This window comes from Equus caballus, chromosome 18 (assembly GCF_041296265.1).
Source record: "Equus caballus isolate H_3958 breed thoroughbred chromosome 18, TB-T2T, whole genome shotgun sequence".
NCBI lineage: Eukaryota > Metazoa > Chordata > Mammalia > Perissodactyla > Equidae > Equus > Equus caballus.
The window spans coordinates 24,483,954-24,506,513 of NC_091701.1; the positions used below are offsets into that span (position 1 = coordinate 24,483,954).

A 22,560-nucleotide genomic window follows, 5' to 3' on the forward strand; every position below is an offset into this window, starting at 1 on the left:
TAATAAATTTAGTACCTTTCTCCCTGTTATATATTTAACTCTACCCAAAGTCCACCAGTACCATGATTGAAAGACACTTCATTTACACGCATTTAATTTTGTATTAAGTATTCAAAGCATTAGTCATCCACATATCTGAACTTCATTTACACACATTTAATTTTGTATTAAGTATTCAAAGCATTAGTCATCCACATATCTGATATAATTTTAATATAATGAGTAGGTGATGGAATTAATAGTTTCTAATAGACAATATTTTTAACTCAATTTTTGTTATTCAAAAACAAAGACTGAAATGAAAATAGGCAAATATTTGATGCTGTAATATATTTTTAACGTTCACCTATCTAACCAAAAATCGTTTAAATTTTATTACACAGTGAAATTTGAGCACAAAGCAATACATTCACAACAACCTAGCTCTTTATATGGATGCTGAAAATGTCCAGGTCTCATAGGGAAAATACTGATTGCTACAATGAAACTTTCAATTATACCATCTAAGAATGTTGCAAAACATTTCATTATTGATTCTTTGGGAGAGATATAACTGCTGAATGCGAAGTGTAATTTTGATTTGTCAACATTACTTTTGCTCTGTTTAAAACCGTAAAGTTATCTTTAAATAATTCTTCACTCAAGTTGCATCCTGATGAGGTTCTTTATCTCTATAATTGAAATGCCAACACCTAAATAAGTGACTCATACAACTATGGTTGTTGGACTTCAATGTTCTTATCCTTAAAAAAGCACCTCTTAAGGCTTTCTGTCAACATTTTTACTTAAAGGGCATATTTGTTTAGATGTCAACTGAGAGGGACTTAGGCAAAATTATAAAATGGTGTCGATTCAGTGACTTTTACCACTTGTATTTATTTATTTTTTTACTGAGTGCCTTCATCTTTCTCAGGACTCCACACTGGGATACATTTGCAGGGCCTCACCTGACAATTAGATTATCAACAATCCTCCCTTCCTTACCAGTTCTCCTCTTTCCCTCCTCCCTGGGTTTACGTTCTCAGTTTACTGGCAGAGAAGAAAGCAATCTGATAAGCTAAAACAGACTAACGTGTAGGCTTTATTTGGGATCTTTCTGTGAAAGCTGTACTTTATGAGCTATTTGAAGATGAAAACACCTAATAACAAAGATGACGCTAGGTCACTTCAGATCAATAAAAAATCATTTCTCTTTTTTTATTCCGGGAAAAATCTAATCCTTAAAAAGCCACCTACAACTAAAATATTTTGAGTGTTCATTTGAATCACTTGTAGTTTCTGTTATACCTGTGTCATCTTCATCTATACCCCATGCTTCATTACGTCCTTCTCCACTGCTTTTCTTAATTCCCTCATCTTCAGCTATTTTTCTCTTTCTTCATCTGTACTTCTAGTGTTACTTTCTCTCAAATCCAATTGTTTCATTCATTAGTTTTATATTTAGAGTTTTTTAATCTACTCAGTTACAAAGTATGGAAAAATAAAGTATCTCGAGAATTTTATATTCATTCGTATTCAAATTTTTTCCTGAATTATAATCTAATTTGAAAACTGTTTCCAAGTTAATTTTTGTTGCTATTGTTGATTAAATAACAATAAATTTAATCATGTATGTAATATAATTGAAAACTTTTAAATAGTATTATTTTGCTGTCCCTAAAGAACTATATTTTACTTAATACTTTTAAAAGAGCAAACTCTATCAGATTGCAATAAGTGCCTTACACTTACAAGCAAATATCTTTCTGTTTCAATTCAATTAGCATATACAGATATATTAAGTTATAAAAATTTTGTCCATTTACTATAACAACTATTTAGAAAAATACAATTAGAGAAAACATAATTTTTATGCATGGTTATAGAAATTCTGAATAAATATATCTAATTCTTATTTACCAATATTGTCATAGAAGAGTATAATAATGTAATCTTAAATTAAAAAATGTATTTGATGAGAGAAAGTATATATAACGAATACATATATATGTTTTTTCTAAACAAATATTTATGCCCTGCTAAAATACTGAATCATTTTGTTATTGGACTAACCTTTGTGTCTATGAGATCCATCCATGTTGCTAAATTCAATGTGATTTTCATCGGCCCAATAGAGTCTACGGTTGACATAATCTATTGTCAGTGCCATAGGTCTAGAAATCCTGGTTTCTATGACAACACTCTGATTGGTTCCATCCATTCCAACACGACCAATGTGAGGATACTCACAGCAGTCAATCCAATACAAATACCTAGGAAAGAAAATCAATAGTCATTTTGTTTACAGACACTCAGGAAGCAAAACATCACATAATATTTCACTTATTTGCTCAGCTACTCCGAACTTAATTCTTATACCTCTCTGAATTTTAGCTTCCAAGAAGCATACTTCAATGCAAATGTTTCTTATGATTTTTTAATTAAACATGTAGCATGCTTTGAAACATCCATATAATTTTAAACTCTAGTGCATAAATTCACATCTATAGTATATAATACTTCTACAAGTGTTAACAAATTATAAATACCCAAACTAACAGATGTAAACTTTCAAACTGCATCTATAATGTTGGAAGAAAAAACTATGTAGATATATTTTTTCTTTTGGTTTGTTATCTATGGAAAATTCAAAATGAATTGTGGAGGAGTACATTATATGTGATTGGATCTGCATTGTTCACTGTGGTAGCCACTAGCCAATGGTGACTCTTTAAATTTAAATTAATTAAAATCATATATAATTACATGAACTGGATTGTTCTTCAGTAAAACTAGCCCCACTTCAAGTGCTCAATAACCATGTGTCTGGTGGCTATCATATCCAATAGTGTAGATACAGAGCACTTCGGTCATCACAGAAGGTTCTATTGGACAGCACTGATTTAAATTATGTCACTGAAATTATAGAGTAGGATATTTCACAGTGGAAAAAAACAGTAAAATGAAAAAAGTAATATTGGTACTAAAACTCACTGAGTTAAACATATATTGCACCCCATAAAATATATGTAATGTATGTATATTTAGAAACTTAGAACTTCTGTTTAATTAAACTATTTTTTTCTTGTAGTAGGAAAAGTCATTTTATCTTTTTGAATATGTTTCCTTATCCATATAATTCAAGTTTTGAGTTAGAGAATCTTTAATGTCCTTTTCACATTATAACTATAAAACTGAAACTTATTAACCCAATTAGCTTCCCCAGACCTCATCTTTTCTTTTTAGTAAGTATAGATTACTTAGCAGTTAATTCTTCAGATTTGGAAGATGTATGGTTAAAATAATGTGCTATGAAAATTACTGTACGTAATTTAAAAACGGTATATTTAGTTTAAATTTAAAGTTTTGCTTAAAATTTTTTCTTATAAATTGTGACAGAGATAATTGTGTTTAGACATTTTAACTGCAGACTATAAAAGAAATAAAAGTTTTCAAGAAAAATCATTTATCAAATACAGGGCTAACATAAGTAATTATTGTAAGAAACACGCCTTTTTGTGTTGACAATCATTTTGGGGGCTATGCATAAACGCAGGGGATAGTAGATTATAAAGACAATAAAAAAGTTCTTTGATAGCCAAAATGTCATTGAGTCCTAATCAAGTGTGGCACCTAAAATGAGAAATATATCTCTGATAAGGACTAAACAAAAGATAAAATTTTGTGAGCAAAGATTCAAAGAGTGCACTGAGAGTCCGGACTTAAAAGCAAACTTGAGTTTGGAAATACCACAGTGAACCTCGCATGGGGCAATACTTACTACAACTGCTCCCCAATGCTACCATGGATGGAAGTTAATCCTGAACGTATTTTGAAAATCTCAAATCATCAAGTAATAATAGAGGGCAAGCCCTTCCGAAACTGATTAGATAGCTGTTTCTTTAAATCTTGAACTATTTTTAGTATATTTTTATTTTGAAGACAAATATACTTCAGTAAAATACATCTTATAGAAAAATACACAACCAGCTCCTTTCTAGTAAATTTATGAGGGAGCACTTTGCTGTCTATACGAGAGATAATGGCAGTACAGATAAAAGGGAAGAAACTGAGTCGGAAAGAAGTAAAAATGCAAAGATAGTTTATTTTGCCTTATTGACCTCTCAATCTTGGGAACGCCAACATAACAATTTTTTTCCCTAAAAAAATCATGATTGTGTCAGCTTCTCCTACACATGTTAGATATGACCATATTTATGTGGGGTTAATACAACCGTATTATGTTTTTAAGAATTGAATATAAGCGAATAAAAATTTAAAAGAAGTATTTAAATAACTTCAGTAACATTAAAAAGAACATACTCAATTTGGGTTTAATTAGTGTCAGTCTTCATATTTTCATTTAGCTATTTACCCTATGTGCTTACACTTGCTATTAAAATATCCCAAAAGTGAAAAAGAGTTTTCTCCATTAAATGCTATCCACAAAGTATTGCAAATTATTGGATGTGAATAATGTTTTTGAAGTCACTAAGTAAATTATGAATTTAAAATGGTCTGGCCTTTATATAATAGCAATTCTAAATTTTTATTTGTATTCTGCATTTTATATTTGGCTATTCTTGGGCTGGCCCGGTAGCACAGCAGTTAAGTTTGCATGCTCCGCTTTGGAGGACTGGGGTTTGCCAGTTTGGATCCTGGGTGTGGACCTACATACAGTTTGTCAAGCCATGCTGTGGTAGGCGTCCCACATATAAAAAGTAGAGGAAGATGGCACGGATGTTAGCTCAGGGCCAGTTTTCCTCAACAAAAAGAGGAGGATTGGCAGCAGATGTTAGCTCAGGGCTAATCTTCCTTAAAAAAATAATAATAATAAAATATATTTGGCTAATCTTATCACTACCTTAAACCAAGCTATCAAGAGTAAGAGCATGAACCTGGAGTCCAACATCTGGCACATCACTCTCAGTAAGTTCAGTAAGTGTTCCAGGCCTGAAATTCCCTTCCCGCCACTCAAGATCTCCATTTTGGGGCACAAATATACTTCTCCAAACTTCTCCTCACTATTGAAATGTGTGAAATCAGCTCTAGTTGGAGTATTTTTGTCACACATTTTCACTTCTGTAGTTTCATTATTTCATTTGTCTTGCTCCTACCTCTTCAATTATATAGATATTTTCATTCAGACATAATTCTCATTGTCCCCTCTGTTCTCCACAAGTTCTTCCCTGATTGGTGTTAGTTCACATTTCTCAAGGTAGATTATAAGATTACATATACTTGAGAATCACTTTGTTAAATAAAGTAAGCATCATCTTTTTCATTGTAGGACTTCTCAGAGCCTTTAATATGCTACATGACATAATGATTCTCTAAGAGAGAGCTGAAGTAGCCCTTTTTTTCCCACATAGTTTTGGGTGACACAATTTCTTTTCCTAGAGCAGTTCATAGGAAACACACTTTGGGAAACCATGTTAGCCCTTACTGGTTATAAAATTCCTTTTGTTTATTGCATGTGTAATTGAACAACACACATATCATGCACACAGGAACCCATAAAATGGTAAGGATGCAGGTTTTCAGGTCTCATATCAGAGAACCTAACTCAGTAAGTCGGTTGGTAGAACATCTCTGACAAGCCCCATAAGCCATTCTTAAGTGGATTGAATGCTGATTGATTGAGTCCATATTATCTATCAGATATCATTTAGTACTGGAAACACAGATGTAGACAGATACGATTTTTGCCTTCAAAGATCTCTTAGTAAATACAATAAAAGTGGGTGTAAAACAAGTCAAAAAATTAAAGCATATTATGATAAAACTATTTACCATGGAGGCACAGAAAAGGGAATGACAATTTTACCTAGATGGAAGAAGGCATGAAAAATCTTGTTCACACTAACTGTTCTTTGAACATAAATCTTAGCTTCATAACTACCTTATAAATTCCTTGATAACAATCTTCCAGATTTTAGAACAAAGTATAACTTAATCGAAGATTTTAGTGCTGCAACAGGTCTTCAAGGTCATGAAGCCTCAGGCCTTCATTTTGCTGATAAACTGAGACCATAAAAGATGATGAGCTTTGTCCTAGTCTATGACGAGAGTGGTGCAGTTGGAACAGGACTCAGGTCTCTAGATATATAGACAAGCTTTTTTTGTTTTCCTTAGCAGCACTATGTAGAGTCTTAAGCAAACAAGCCCTAGAAACAGATGACTTTGGTTTAAATTCCAGGTCCTCCCATGTGAACCTGGGTGCTTTAATTAGCCTCCTTGAGCCTAGATTTGCTCATAGGTTGGAAAAGGATAATAACAGTTTGTCCTTATAGGAGCACTGTGAGGATTAAATGAGAGAATATAGGGAATAGACTTGGAACATAGATAAGCATGTGGCAAGTTCAGCAAATATTAGCTGTTATTAGGTATGGTATATCTAGTGCAATATATGCATGTATATGTTTGGTTTAGTGATGCCCACCTAAGAGGTTATCTATTGCATCTGGATTGTATGTATGTTATTACATGATTTTCCTGGATTTTATATATGTTATTACATGATTTTCCTATTTAAGTACTCATCAACCAGAAGAATATTATGAAAATATTCTGCCGCATTGAAGGAAGTATAGTTTAACTGTACTCTGGTATAAATGAGTCTTCATAAATGCAGGAATTATTGTCTCTCTCCTTATGGGTAGCTAACTTCTGATGGCTAAATTTCATTTTCTTTTCCAAACTTAAGCCCCATTACTATACCTTTTTTTTAAAGTTTCTCGATAAGTCTGTACCAGACATTCTGGTAATTTTAACATCTGAAATGTAACCTCTCAAAAATTACCTAAGTACAAAATTTGTTATAAATAATTAGAGGTGAAAAATGAAAACTTCAGAGAAAATGTCAAAATGAGAGTTTAAATTTTACCCATATAATATGTAATCTTTACCTAAGATCACATACGAAAAATCTCGGTCCCAAATGACATCTATGTGTAAACACAAAAAAGAATGTCTGCTTGTAACCATAACAACAGGCTTCTGCAATTCCTGAGGACGTCTTTCATAGTTGAATATGATACATCATATTTCTTACTATTTTTTTTCTGAATTTAGGGAATAAATTTAGAGAAGTTTCTTCCAGCTGCAATTATTTCTGATTTTGAATTATAAAAATTAATTCTTTATATTCATTTCTTGCGTGTTTTCACCTAAATATGGGAATATAGGTTTAAAATTTAGTAGGGGAAAGGTTTTTTTATGTGACTGTTTAGTTATTAAATATTTCTCTATTTCCCCACAGAAATAAAAAACCGAATTTTCATTCCTGTTATGCCTTTCATTCTCTCACAGCAACAGTTCCCTTATGACTCTTCTCTTTGAAACACAGAGGTTATTTACATACCAATGCATTGGTTTGTGCATAGATGCAGGTACAAAGTCTCTGTACTTATAACACTATGTGCTATGTACATACAATTGCCATTTACTATTTCTTTCAATTGTGAATTTAACAGTTTCTGTTTCAGGCAACAATGATTAATATTGCCCTTATGCTAAAGGAATACACTTTCTAGATAGAGAGACAGATATTTACACCAATAACAGTCATATAATATTATATGTTCAATATGTGATGGCTACTTAGGCACAATTGGGGAATGTTTCACAGAGGAAGTAATGTTTTCTGCTGTTGTTGGAAAAAAGGGAAGTTATTCCATCTGGAGAAAAAGCAGAAGGGCCTTCTAGGAAGAAAGAATAGCATAAGCCAAAATACAGAAGCTTAAAATGTGCCTTTTTCAAATTTATTTGCACTTCTGTTATCCACGTTGGCACTAATGGATACAGATACTAAGTATATAAAGTGTCCTTCAATATATTTTCATTAAAATATATTTCAAATTCAAAATAGCACCTAGTATTATTTTCTCATGGTATTGCTAATAGACTATCAGAAATGGAAAATAAGTGAAAATATTCTTTTAAAATAAGACATGCTTATAAAGATTAACAGTTTTCTTTATTTCCAAAAAAACTCATGGCGTCTATACTGATTTAAAATTTTGTATAAGGGCTAATTGTCAAAATGGAGCAAAGTACAGTTTTTTTCCTTATGCTTTGTTTGGATGGCTCTTAAAAAACATGCTCACGATTCAAGATTATTTTATCACTAGAAATTCCAATGTAATGTAAAAGAAAAAATATGGAACCAAAGCTTGAAAACTGGGTTAAATTCTCAGTTTAATACCTTATTACCTAAATGATCTTGAGAAAGTCAGCCATTTTGAGGCTGAAAGTTCTTACCTGTACTATAAGGATAATAATAACAATAACCTTATCTTTCTCAGAGACTCTGAGTAACAGTATGAGCATCTAAAGTCATAAAAGTCAGAGATAGTTTTCTAATTCCTATAATGCTAAGGAAGTCATACTTATCTTTAGTATCATTATTATGATATGAGAACTCTCAATCCCAATAGCTCTATAAACTATTCACTTCCCTTTCTCATCTCTGCCCCTTTTCCTCTATTCCTCATGTTCTGGAGAAATCATTCCTCTACTTACCTATTTGCCCAAACCAGAAGCCTCATAAGATTTATCTTGTTGTTGTTGCGTTGGTTTTTTGATTTATTCTTAGCTCTTTTCTACTTTGTAGAGTAAACTGGTATCAAAGTTTCACAATTATTTATTAATAATTTGTTCTCATCATATGAGTTCTTTACAATTCCTGGGATGTGCCCTGCTCTTCTATATGTCTTGATTTTTCCCAGAGTTTGTTCTTTTTGCCTGAAATACCTCCTGCTCTGAAGTGCTCCACATTACCTGGAGTAATTCCTACTGAACCAGTCTTGGCCAGGAAGCTTTTACTGACCCCAGTTGAGAGAGAAATATTTTCTGTTTTCCTCCTTTATGAGTTATTGCACTGCACTGTAGTTATTTACTCATCTGCCTACACACTGGACTGAAAAACGTGGAGCAGGGATTGTGCTTTTTATTTTTATACTTCTGTCTAGAACAGTGCCAGATATACACTAAATGCTAAAGAAATATGAGTTGAATAAATGAATGATGAGATGAATTTACTTTCTGTTAACTAGTCACATCCAAACTTTGACTTTATCATATCATAATGGCATTCTGTTATTATGATAACTTGAAGTGATGTCTTAATCACCAAAAAGATGAAATTATGCCTATCACAGTTTTAACATTAATTATATTTTCTATTCTATTTTAAAATTTATATATCTATATCCGTATACCTTCTGCATAAATGACAGCTTTTATAAATATCAAATGTAAATTATATTAATTACCCCAAATTTATGATAAATTAGAACAATTCCCAAACTAAACCAGATAACGGAATGATTAAGATAATTAGATTTTAGCTGAACTTAAATGTAATAACCAGGAAGATATCTGTGTACTTGTATCTTCTTTGCCATTCTTACTAACCACCATCTCCAAATTGATACTGTGACAACTTGCATACCATTAGAAAAAATACAGAAAGGATCCCCAAGCTACCTCGTAAATGTTTAGCTGCTTCATTACATTAAATGATCCAATGATCTTTATCCTACATTAAACGAATCCTTGCCCTATCCCTCGCTAAATTTCAGGACAGAAATCACACGTTTTAAGAAAACAGGGGTAAGTAGTATTGGCATATTCAAAACATATGCAAATCACAATGGTAATCTGATAGAGAAAAATTCAATTGCATTTACATTAAATAATCTTACAATTTAAGCTGCCATTTTTGAAGCAGGATTGCACAATATTTGAGACAGTTATGGCATTTTCACCCTGAAGCTCTTCTCATAAAAGTTAAAATCCAGGTTGCCCTATTGTCTCACCCTGGGGAACCAGGAAAACAGCATGAACCAAAAGGTGTCATTAAATTTTATCTGTTAGAATCTGTTTATCTGTTAGGTGGCTTTAATTGTTTCATAAAAAGATCCAATTTTTATCTGTTTCTTTGGTTATAATATGGCATATCAATATCATAATTCAAATGTTATCCAAAAATGAAATCAAGAGAGTCTTTCACAACATCCACAATAATTTAACACTTCGCTGGTTTAATTGACACTTTTGATGGATAGGTTTATGTTGATGATAACTTAAGGTTGCTTTCAGTTCACGGGGTAATAACTGTAACCTGGGAGAAATAAAACTTCAAGCTAGATTCAGCTGTGTTCACTGGGCTAGGATATGGTTTTTGCTTTACAACTAGGAAATTCCACAAGACTGTTATTGTCAAAGGGCGGTATTTCTTTCTCTTAGAAAATGAAGCATTTTGAATAGTAGGAAATGAGAAGCCAAGCCAGGCTTATTGATTTTGAAGAAAAGGACAATGGTTTGGACACATTAAAATAAATATCTTCTGATAATATACCAAAGGAATTAAAATATTCACATTCTTATGAACGAATGACAGTGATAGCCAAATTTAGTACATCTGGCTGTTATTTCTTGAAACAGGTGTAGAAACAGGCTCTCATGTGACTCTGTTTCAGTTAAAATAGAATTGACACTCTTTTGAAACATCTGTGCTATAGTAAAGAAAATATTTTAAATGGTAACAAAATTGTTACACAATTATATAGCAAAAAGTTAAAATTTGCACATTACCTTGAAACAGGACAGCATTTATAGTACAAGCCTTGTCATACTAGATACTTCTTTTACCCAAATTAATGTTTAAAATTAAGCTACAAAATAAGCTATGACATGATCACTTTGCCAACTATAAACATAAGGGATCAAAAAACAGAGATACAATATATTCTGAAGAAGCAAAATCTAATTGTTGCATGTGATAGGATAAAACCAGTAATGTGGTGAAACATATTACGTGAAATTAATTTAGACATAAGAAAAGTTAGAGCTCTACAGTTATCATAATACTTGCTACTGTGAATGTGTTGTATTTTACAAAATCAAATTTTCTCTCAATTTCTTATAACACGTGTGTTGGGTAGGTTGAACTTCTACAGAGATCATTTTAGAGTACGTAATCACACTAAATTATAGTACAAAAAAAAAAAAAGGAAAAGCATTGTCTTCTCTACCTACCAAAACAACATAATTGAAAGTAAATAATAGTGGTCATAATGTAAAGAACTTTAGCAAACATACACCAGATAGCTTTGACCCCCTAATGTGTGTTTATTCCTCAACTGAAATCTCCAGCCTGCTGTCCTTGATCCTTACAGTGACTTGTTCTCCATCCTCACAATGAAATGCAAATGAAACACAGCTCCCTTATGAATCTCTCCCAATATTCCCACTGTACCTTTTCTGTAGAATGCATGGATAATACACCTTGTTATTTATTATTCATGGCTACTACTTAAGTCTCCTGCTCTAAAGTGAGGCAGAAATTATATCATCCATATTTGTGATGACCACAAATACTGCAAAACATGATCTGAGAGTTTGTTCTTCTGCCTTTCCTCCCAGAGTTAAAGGCATTAAAATTGGAAAAATCTGTATGTTCTATTCATTTCCACATACATTTATTGATTAGTTAGAAAAAGAGTTGCATTTAAAACTAAAAAATCCTTGCTGTAAAACTCCATCATTTTAATTTTTTTTCTTCCACTGTAACAGTCACATTTCTATTTTTGGTTTCTCAATAAGAATTTCTGCTCATTTACACTTTACGTTGGTTTCCATGTTAAAACCTACAGGACAGGATTTACCACATTGAATGTAATCCACAGTCTTAATCTTTAATTTAAGATTTTCAATGTGTGTTACAAACCCAGCACGAGGATCTAAAGACAGGTCCCTGGGGAACTTCAGCCTTTTGCTAACAAGTATAGTAGGGTATAAGCCACTGAGTTTGGATACTTCAATAATCCTTTTTTCTGTGTCAGACCAATAGAGGTTTTTTCCAATCCAGTCGACAGCAAGTGCATTGGGGACGGCTGTGTTATGTACTACCTAACAAAATAAGAATTTAACAAGTTAACAATGTAGATGACTAGAGTAAGAACTGAGCAATTGTTTCTTAATTTTTACAGAGATATAGAATTCTATTTAAACATTAGTAATGGAATTTAGATAAGCATAAAACAGAGAACAATTTACTCTAAAAAAATTACTCACTTGTCTGTGAGAAATTACCTAATATGTAATTAGGCCCCTAGTAATTACAAATGAGTTTAAGAAAGAAACACCAAAATAAAAAGCTGTTGCATGGCTGCACAGTTGTTGATCACATTTTCATTATAGTTTACCTGTCCTCTTAAAATTTGGGGCAAAAATTCTATCACACACACACACACACACACATACACACATAGAGTTATTGGTATTTATCTTTAACAGGTTCTGGGGGAAATACCAAGAGCATTCATCACTCCCTTAATTGCTCTTGCCCTACCTAAATTATCTACTTCAATGAGAGAAAAAAGCACAAGTGAGAACATGCACTAAGTATTTTAAGCTAACCAAAGTGGGGTAAAACTATACTCATACAACTGCTGTGCTCAAATCTAACCCTTGTGACTATCAGATATAACAAGGATATAGCCTTTGTCCTTACAAATATGATGCATATGAAATAACCAAAGTTTCTTGATCTCTATGGCTGCTATTTCTGAGTTCACAGTGCTTTGAGGACTATGTGAAAGAAGCAATTGAACTTTAGGGCCATATAGAAGCCAATAGTTATACAGTTAGAAACAACAAAACAGTAATGAAATTTGATAGTTATCCTTTCCCTAATGCCATCAACAGTAAAGATGCAAACAAAAGTAACTAACATTTGCAGCCATTAATGACATCAATCTACTGCACTGAATTGCAAAGCATCTTTTCTTCTTTCCACTAAATTCCAAATTTGGAAAACTGGAATGACTGACAATTTAAATGAAAATCAGTGAATTAGTAGTCCCAAGGGAAGAAAGATGCATTTTGTGACCCTATGTTATGACATTATTTAAGGCAGAAATGGGATAGTAATGGCAAGGCAGAAGAAATATTTAAAATATTACATTCAAATATATTTAAAATATTAAATATATTTTAAAAATTATTCAAGCATCTTGAAAAAATATAAAGGTGACCAAAAATTTTAAATGTTTTGTAAAAAAATATACTCATGTTTGATTAAAGTAACTTTCATAGTTTTTACATAAATTGTCAAAGAATAGAAATATAAAAGAAAAAATCATCTGCTCCTTGTTCTGTATATTTAATTATACAGATCATCATTAAATACAGTTATTCTGAGTCACTTGAATCCAACCTACTGGTTGTTTTGGCATTTTATATACACATTTCAAGATGCCACTTACATTTTCAAAATTGCTTATTCTCACCAAAACTTTCTGTATGATATTATAGATAAATACAAAAAAGTTAAAGTAGTTGATGGATTCTATCTACTTAAATTTAAACTTCTTTATAATAGATTTTACTGCATTTATAAAATGCAAATAATTTTATTTTAAAATTCAAGATAACATAGAAATAGTGCCTCATATCTAGAATGTGACATGTATGTAATTATGATACTTTCTAATCAGAACATTCATGATTTTACACAAATGTATTCAATTATTTCTATCTTCAGTAGGTTAATTTTAATAGTGCTATAATTTCTATCTACAATCCAATAATTAATTTATTCAATTACAAATTCTCAGACAACTTTTCCTTTTATATAAAGCAGCACAATTGAATCTCAGGTACTAATCATTCAAGCTGAAAGCATCCATCACATTTTCTAGGGTTGTGAATAAAGTCCCAAATTTTATTTACTCAGTTTGATTTTTATCTTATTGCAAGTAATAGTGTTATAATGAAACATAGGTATAAAAAAGCCTGATATTTCATCTTTAAAGTACATATTAACACCATAATGTGAAATTCAAACCAACCTAATACAGTCTATGGGTCATATCATTACCATCCAAAACATTTTCTACTCAATTCAACCGTACCAATAAAATGTTTAAGAATCCCGTCATTGTAAGATCTAGGTACCTTAATATCACTTCCATTTAAACACATTCTATTTATGCGGCTGCCATTTGGTCGGCTAGAATCAATCCAATAGATGAACTCTTCTCTGTAATCAAAGTCTATAGCAATAACGTTGTTTAATCCCTAAAAATAAAAAAGAATATGTTTGAATAATAGTTAATAGGTTATTTTTAAATGTTTTAAGAGTTTATAAGAATCAGTATCTCCTTTTGAATCTAAACAGCGACAGTGATTACGGTAGCATTTGTCACCAATTCTTTTTAAAAGTATTGTATGTTTATATTTCCCCTACGCCATACACTTAAGATGTTGCATAATTTGTTTGAAAATATTTTCCAAGTAGGCCACAAAATTTTTGGAATATTTCTAGATAATGGTTTCAGTAAAAAGCCAGCAATGTAGAAACAAAACAAAACAAAACCAAATAGCCAGTAATGTAAAAGAAAAACAAAGAAACATGCTTTTAAGGAAATAAAGTGAAAGGCTTTCACTTTTGGTTAATATTAAATATAAGTTCAATACCATTATTATTTGTTCTGTAGAGTAGCCAGAGAAGAGCATACGTCTAAATTAGAAAGATAGAAGATCCCAGAAGATTTAAGATGAGCCCTAGATAGCCATCTGATAAAAGTCAGAAAACAAGCTTTAGAAATTTTACTTTCCACAAAAGCTTTTGTCTGAACAACATAAATGAGCTGCTTCTTTTTTTTTTTTTCATGCTTCAAGTGGTCCCGTAGGCAACACAGTGCCATATTAGAAGTTAAAAGTTATAACCTTACATGAGTTTTTGACCAAAGAGGAACAGGGTGGTCAACATCTTTGTATTCCACGAGGTGGAGATGTGAGGAAATGCTTCCCTTCAGACTCACCATTATGCATTTTTTAGCAGGTAACAAAACTGAACACGAATTCGGCTGATGGGTGTCTAGATGCTACAGCTCGTGGGTTTGGCATTTCCGCCGTCTCATTTGATTTGAGGATTGTACATCAGGATGCGGGAATCTTCTCAGTTGTTGAATTGTTTAAATGATTGCTTAGGGATTAGTTTAAGTCTGACCTATTATCAGGGCCCATAGATTCACTACCCCAATGGACTAAAAATACTTGGATCAGGATTTCAATTGTGTTGACTCATTTTAAGGTTTGAATAGTTTATTAATATATAAATGCTTATGGATTAAAAAATAATAGACACTTGGCAAATCCTAAGATATCTGTGCCATGTCTTTATATCTGATGTAAGCTTTTTTACATCAATATTCATCCCAAAGTTGTAGTTAAGTCTCAGATTGTTTTAGGGATCATTTATGAGTAGCTGCACCCCTCTAGATAAGAATTAGCATCTTCAGTGAGATAGGTTTTTTTGTTTGCTTTGGTTATTTTGGGGAAGGAGGGAGAGGAAGCATGGTAATTCCCACATCTGATTTCAGTGACAATATCTATTTTCAAAATTTGGAATTTGATAATAATAATACTGCATTAGATTTATATAGTTCTTTATAAGACTCAGGCCAAGACTAAATCATTACTCTTCAGATTTTATTTCTTTCTAACAATCCCTAGGACTAAGGATGGCCTATGTATAGAATCAACTCAGAAAGGGTTCTAGCAAATATTGACTTTTTTCTTCTCTCAGCAGTGCTAAATTCTAGCGGGGATGGTGTTAAAATCATAGGTTCTTATGCTTTTATTTGGTTTAACATGGCCAATCTCTTTTTCTTCAGCTTCTAATTACAAAGTTAACTTGAAATAGCCCAATTCTACAGAATTGCATGCCGTTGGTCATTAACAAGAGATACAAGGAGTAAACATGATTCGGTGTAAATTCCTCACTCCCTCTAGATGAATAAATGCAAGTATACTTCCTACTGACAACATTACTAATCAAGAATAATGACTATAAATGCTAGAAAAACCCAACTAAAATTCAGTCGCTGATTCAAAAGATTCATTAAATATTTATTCATATGCTAAAAACTGGAGGACTCAAACCAAATGCACTTAAGCATACATATCTAGGAAGTTGTCTATGTAAAATGAAGGTTCTAAAATATAAACTGAATATATTTCAAGTTCTGTAGAGGGTTTAATAAATTCATTTCAATAGTAGCTGACAACATCCTTTCTGTTCAAATGCTTTTTTCATCAGAGGAATAAGGCAAATGAGTTAGGATTCTGTGACAGCCTGGCAATTCAAATGGATAAATTAGAGCTTTATAGGGGAAAGGTAGAGAGAAATTTGTCTCTTACTTTGGCAAAGATTTACCCACAATCCCCTGTCATGGAAGAATTATCCTATTCCTTTCTTTACAATAATCAATTTAGATAATGAAAATCCAATGCCAAATTTAGCAAGTCAACCACAATAAATTAAAGCTGTGAATGCAGAGGAATTGAAGTCCTGAATTCTGACATATCTATCAAGCCAAGCTGGTCATTTTTCTACAGCTTTTCCCTTAATCCCCACAGAAAACAGTGCAATTCCCTCTTTGCAGAATCATACAAAAGGAACATTAAAACAGCCAAGGACATGGTCAAAATACTGTCTAAAAACTAGAGTCATCCCAGTGGTTTCAGAGCTGAAAATCGGTTTCATCAAAATCCTATTTGCTTCTTTCATTTCTATAGCTGAAGATTTGCACCCTTTGGTTCAAGATGACTAATTTAGGAAACTGTGTTTTCTTTCTCTATACAATTTTACTGGAATAAAAGGCACTGTTAGAATTGAATTGGATAACATATTGGGAAGCTACTTGATTAATTTTAATTTCTAAAATCCATATTATTAAAGTGCAGTTTCTAAAAGTAGTGTATGAATTTATGTTATAGCTGCCATAGTTACAACTATGTTTTAAAATATATAGGGTAAAAAAATTATACCAGTTGTTATAATTTTATGCTATAAAGCTTCAGGAGATTATTACTGACTACAACAAATGTAATAAAACTCAAGATATTAGGGTAAATTGTTCTTCCTAATCACCTACACACAAAATTCCCAAATAATTAAGGCAAAGATGTTGTCTTTTCATTTATTTTGACTGACAGAGAATATGGATAGATAATTACTTCCATTTTCTACTTTATTTTGCATATGGACACAAAATCTCTGAGGGAGAAAAAAGGTTTCTACTGCATAGAACTCGTTGAAAATTTCTATAACACTATGATGAAATTGTGGCTGAAAATATTCTTGAGAGAAATGATACATTCTTAGCAGACCACAGGGAAAACCAGATGTAAGGCTTGTCTTCAGTTTTTTGGGTCTCAATTTCCTTATTCAGTGGTCACCATTAACAAACACTCTCCAAAGACACAAGTGTTCAGAGTTCTCATGAGCTTTCTCATCTTCCTCACTCCCTCTTCATTTCCATAAATACTACACTAAGAAATTGCCTGACATTTACCCCCATTTAGATACTAGTGATTGGCAATAGTCTAAAATGATACCACCAGGAAAAAAAGTGCTATCTGAAAGTGTGCATTAAAGTGTTTAGGTATAGACTTAAATGATGTATAGAGCAAAAACCCATTTTGTTCCATTAAGAACAATCTCTGATAGCATATTAGTCATGAAAAGCAACAAAAGGAATATCAGCAAAAATATCCTGAGGCACGGAGTTGGAAATAAAGCAAGAAGCTATCATTGAAGCTCTGTTGTAGTTCTTTCATGAAGTCAATAAATATTGTTGCTGCCTGAGTTAAATTTGTGGTTTAGCTGAGCTTATAAATAGGGTAGTCTAAAGAGAGAACTTTCTCTCTTTAAGATAGCACAGTCTAAAAGGAAGAAATGTTAAAAGACGAAACCTAGTAGAGAGAAAATAATCGTGTCCCTGTTCCAGAGACCATAGAAGGAAATCAGCAGCCAGTGCACCTAACTTTGAGGGTATAGAGAGGCTTAGAGAGGATGTGGAGAAATACTCAAGAGAAAGATCATTTTATTTTTTTCTTTTTTCTTTTTTTGGGTTTTTTGGGGTGAGGAAGATTGGCCCTGAGCCAACATCTGTTGCCCATCTTCCTACTTTTTTTTGCTTGAGGAAGATTGTCCCTAAGCTAACGTCTGTGCCAATATTTCCTCTATTTTGTGTGTGGGATGCCACCACAGCATGGCTTGATGAGTGGTGTGTAGGTCCACACTCAGGATCCAAACCCATGAACCTTGGTCTGCCAAAGTGGAGTGCGCAAACTTAATCACTACACCACCAGGCCAGCCCCAGGAGATCATTTTCAATATTTTGTAAGTTTGATACAAGCTTAAAATTTAACTGCACAAAAAAAAAGAATTAAATTAAGTTAAATAATGTAGAAAACCATTTTGGAAGCAAAAAATTTTCCATTTTAAAGCAGGTATGTATATTTTAAACTTTCTCCCTAACGATACTTCTCTTATATTATTCACCTCTTAAAGAGATAGTTGTCTAATTCTTATACTTTAAATAGATTTCTGTTGCGTTTTTATAAATAACATGAAAATATCTTACATTTAACCCATCTCCTAAGTTCCAGAATTAGAGAGAAAGGCAGTAGGATACAGCAAATGTTGTGGCACACTCCAAAGTGAAAGGTAAGACTGTAAACCTCACAGACATTCACAAATACGGCAGGTATGCAAGTGGTAAGCACACGGAAAGTTCGAGGACTCCAGTGAATTGCAAGGCGTGGGCTTTATGTCAAAATGGCAGCTGCTACACAGCTTGGATTGTGGCTATTCAGGGATGTGAGCCCAGCAGTGCTACACCTTCCTATGTTTTCATGAGTAGCCAGAAATCTGGATTTTAATGTGAAATTTTCATTTTCGATCTATGACTTAGAAAAAAGCTGGAAAATCAAACTCTGTCAGGAAGAGTCAATATCACATTTGCTAATGAACATTTGCACTTTAGAGTAAATCCTTAAGCAAAATGAATGAAACTCATACTAGCAGTGGAGAAATCCATCAGTAGGTGGCAAACATAATTTTAGTTAAGTAAGTATTCTTTACGGTGCTGAAAATCACCGCATGAATGGCCTTCTTCATCTATGGCTAACACTGGTATAAACATGCTATGGAAACAAGAAATATCGCCATTTTTGGCACATTTGTTCTAGGCAGTGCTTTCACATATTCATGTCACTATTATACAGTATGGGGGCAAAGAGAATTTTGTAGCAGGAAAGACAAAACTAAATCTTTCCAAGGAAGCTATGTCTCCTGACAACTAAAAATATGCTATAACTGTGATTTCTCTAATCCATATAGTAATCACTCTATTTTTAATGATTTGATTTTATGCTATCTCCACTGCAGACTGGAAGAAAAAAGTTGAGATGAGCAATTCACAGTTTTCTATCTTGTCATAAAAATGGAGATCATATCTTTTCATCTTAAATAACATATATGAATAAACTCTGACAATAGGTTCAAGCGTCAAAACAGATGAGTGCAGATTCTCTTAAAGTGGCTGGGTTGAGGGATGAAGAGAGGAAGACTAAAAATATGTGCCTCACAACCTTTTAACCATGACGGGGTTACATCATGCTTTTGCTCCCTTGCTAATTCCAGATTTTAAAGGCAAGGGATCATCAATCTCATTTTATTTCCTGGTTCTATGAGCAGAAACTTGAAGTTCCAGAAAAGGCGTTTATTTTTAAATCCCAAGAGGGAAAAAACCAATTTGGGTAATGCGCAAAATACCTTAAAAGAGAATTTTATGCTTTCTCTAATCTAGTTATGCTTAACATAGTTTTTTCCTTGTGTTCATTATAGTCTGCATCTTTTACTTTCTTTGATATAGTCTGATGTGACAAGTTGGGAGCATCACCTAGACAATTCAAACAAAAAGTTTATGGTAATCTCATATACATACATGCATGTATCCATGAATAAGTGCTTCATCAATTCTAATTGTGAAATATTTCTACAGCTCTAATGTATATTTGAGTGACCATATCAAATATTATGAAATCATCATAAGAATGTCATACCTGTTTTAAAAGTGTGTAGTTGGAGCCATCAGTGCTAATTTTCCTTATCTCATGATGATCAGCAAGAATTAGAAAAGGTTCTTCATCTAAACACCAAGACAAAAAAACATATTAGACATTCAATATTCATGATTTTCAACTCTGCTTAGTTTCAGTTTAGTTTCTTCAGCAATGTAAATTCAAATGCAGTGCCCTCTGGTAGATTAATGGTTAAAAACTCATACTGAGCTCCTCAGTTGATAATTAAATGAAAGGATAGCATATACTCATGCAGTACAGAAATCTAGATGATTCTAAATCCTTCTCTTTCTCTTAATTTTCTTGAACATTAAAATATCTAATTTATTTGAAATTAGTGGAAAATATCTGCTGTTATAAACTGATTTTTAAATTAATTTCAGAAAAGGATAATCTACACCTATCTAAGAAACCTACAGTACAGCTAAACATTCATATAATCAGAAAATTCTTTATCATCAAATAACCAACTTATATTCTCAGAACAACTTTAGTGAAGGCCAAGAGTGTCATTGCATACATAAACTTTGCTCATCTGTTTGGGGGCTTTTCTTAAATAATTTCTGAACTCCAGGTTCTAGAATCTTTGTCTATTAATTTTACCTTTCCTCATGAGATTTATTTTTTAATCCTTTAATAGTCTTTATTTCCTGCTGATAGTTTGACTAACATGTTTTAGAATCTCATATGTTCTAGAATTTAGGAAAGATAATAATAAGAATATGACCATGCTCCATATATATGAAGATCATATAAATCTTTAGATTCGGTTTTCTGCTCAGAATTTATTTGGAAACAAACTGTATTCTTAAATAAAAGATATTCAGAAAGTTTTGTATAGCATAGTTATTTGAACATATATCTGAGTAATTTAAAGTCAATTTGACTACATTCTTGATTGCTATAATCTTAAATCAATTCAATAAAAATTGTGTTCAAACTCTTTTTAAATATCTTTGTTTCTAAAATGTATTCATATACATAGTTGCCAGGTAAGCAAATATAATGTCAGCAGAAATTAGAAAAAGCAATGAAAAAAGTAGTCATTTTATGTAATTTAATGTGGATGTTATTGTAAATAATTCATTTTACAGAGTTATTGTTCCCTTTGTTTAATTTATGTTCAAAATTATTACTTTTTTCCTCCTTTAGTTTCACCGTAAATATCTAATATGTAGAGTACTATATTTATATTTTAGCATACTGTATGTCAGGGATTAGAAATGTGTGTCGCACATGCTGGACATCCCTTTCCATCAGTGATGGCAGTGTGCTAATCAATGATTCCAGTCTTCCTATTGAGGCTAAACTGAGACGCAGAACCCTACTCGACAGAGTCAGCTGTCAAGTTGAAGGTGCCTTGCCATCTCTGCCAATACAGTTCTACATGAAAAAATATAAAATTAATCAGTCACATTCTACCTCAATACTTAGGCAGTTCTATTCTTTACAACTTAAATGTAAGACCAGAAACCATAAAACTTCTAGAAAAAAACATAGGGAAAAAGTTCCTTGACATATGCCTTGGTAATGACTTTTTGAATATAACACAAAAAGCACAAGCAATAAAGGCAAAAATAAGTAAGTAAGACTATATCAAACTAAAAAGCTTCTGTACAGCATAAGAAAAATCAACATAATTAAAAGATAACCTACAGAATGGGAGAAAATACTTACAAACCATGTATCTGATAAGGGGTTAATATCCAAAATATATAAAGAACTCATACAAATCAATAAACAATCTGATTAAAAACTGGGCAGAGGAAATGAATAGATATTTTTTTCCAAAGAAGACATACAAACGGCCAACAGGTACATGAAAAGATGCTTAACATCACAAATCACAGGAAAAAGCAAATCAAATCACAATGAGATAGTACCCCACATCTGTTAGAATGGCTATCACCAAAAAGACAAGAGATAAGTGTCGGCAAGGATGTGGAAAAAAGGGAACACTTGTGCACTATTGGTGGAAATGTAAATTGGTGCAGCCACTATGGAAACAGTATGGAGGTTCCTCAACAAATTAAAAGTAGAACTACCACATGATCCAGCAATCTCACTTCTGGGTATATATCCAAAGGAAACAAAAACGGAGTATCAAAGATATATCTGCACAGCCATGTTTATTGCAGCATTATTCACAATAGCCAAGGTATGGACACAAACTGTCTGTCAATGGATGAATGGATAAGGAACATGGAATGGAATGGAATATTATTCAACCACGAGGAAGAATAAAATCCTGTCATTTGTGACAACTTGGATGGTACTCAAGGATATTATGCTAAGTGAAATATGTCAGACAGAGAAAGACAAATACTATATGATATCACTTATATGGGGAATCTAAAAATGCCAAACTCATAGAATTGACTGGTGGTTCCCAGGGTCTGAAGAGTGAGGGAAATGGGGAGATGTTGATTAAAGAATATAAACTTTCAGTCAGAAAATAAATAAGCTCTGGGGATCTAATGCACTTCATTGTGATTACAGATAACACTGTACTATATACATGGCTGCTAAGAGAGTAGATCTTAAATGTTCTCACCACAAAAAAGAAATCATAATTATGTGAAGTGATGGGGATATAGCTACCACTACAGTGGTAATCATACTGCAGTATATAAG

The 22,560-nt window shown here is 32.4% G+C and overlaps 1 protein-coding gene across 4 annotated transcripts in view; it reads right to left on the reverse strand.

The window, feature by feature from the left end:
- LRP1B (LDL receptor related protein 1B) overlaps positions 1-22,560 on the reverse strand; it is a 1,824,397-nt gene that overhangs the window by 223,322 nt on the left and 1,578,515 nt on the right. For all 4 annotated transcript variants that reach the window (XM_070241833.1, XM_023622537.2, XM_023622536.2 and 1 more), the window contains 4 exons: positions 19,909-19,994; positions 13,945-14,067; positions 11,714-11,895; positions 2,053-2,252 (listed from right to left, as the gene is read on the reverse strand). In XM_070241833.1, the coding sequence (XP_070097934.1) occupies positions 2,053-2,252; positions 11,714-11,895; positions 13,945-14,067; positions 19,909-19,994 (591 nt within the window). The remainder of the gene's footprint in view (positions 1-2,052; positions 2,253-11,713; positions 11,896-13,944; positions 14,068-19,908; positions 19,995-22,560) is intronic.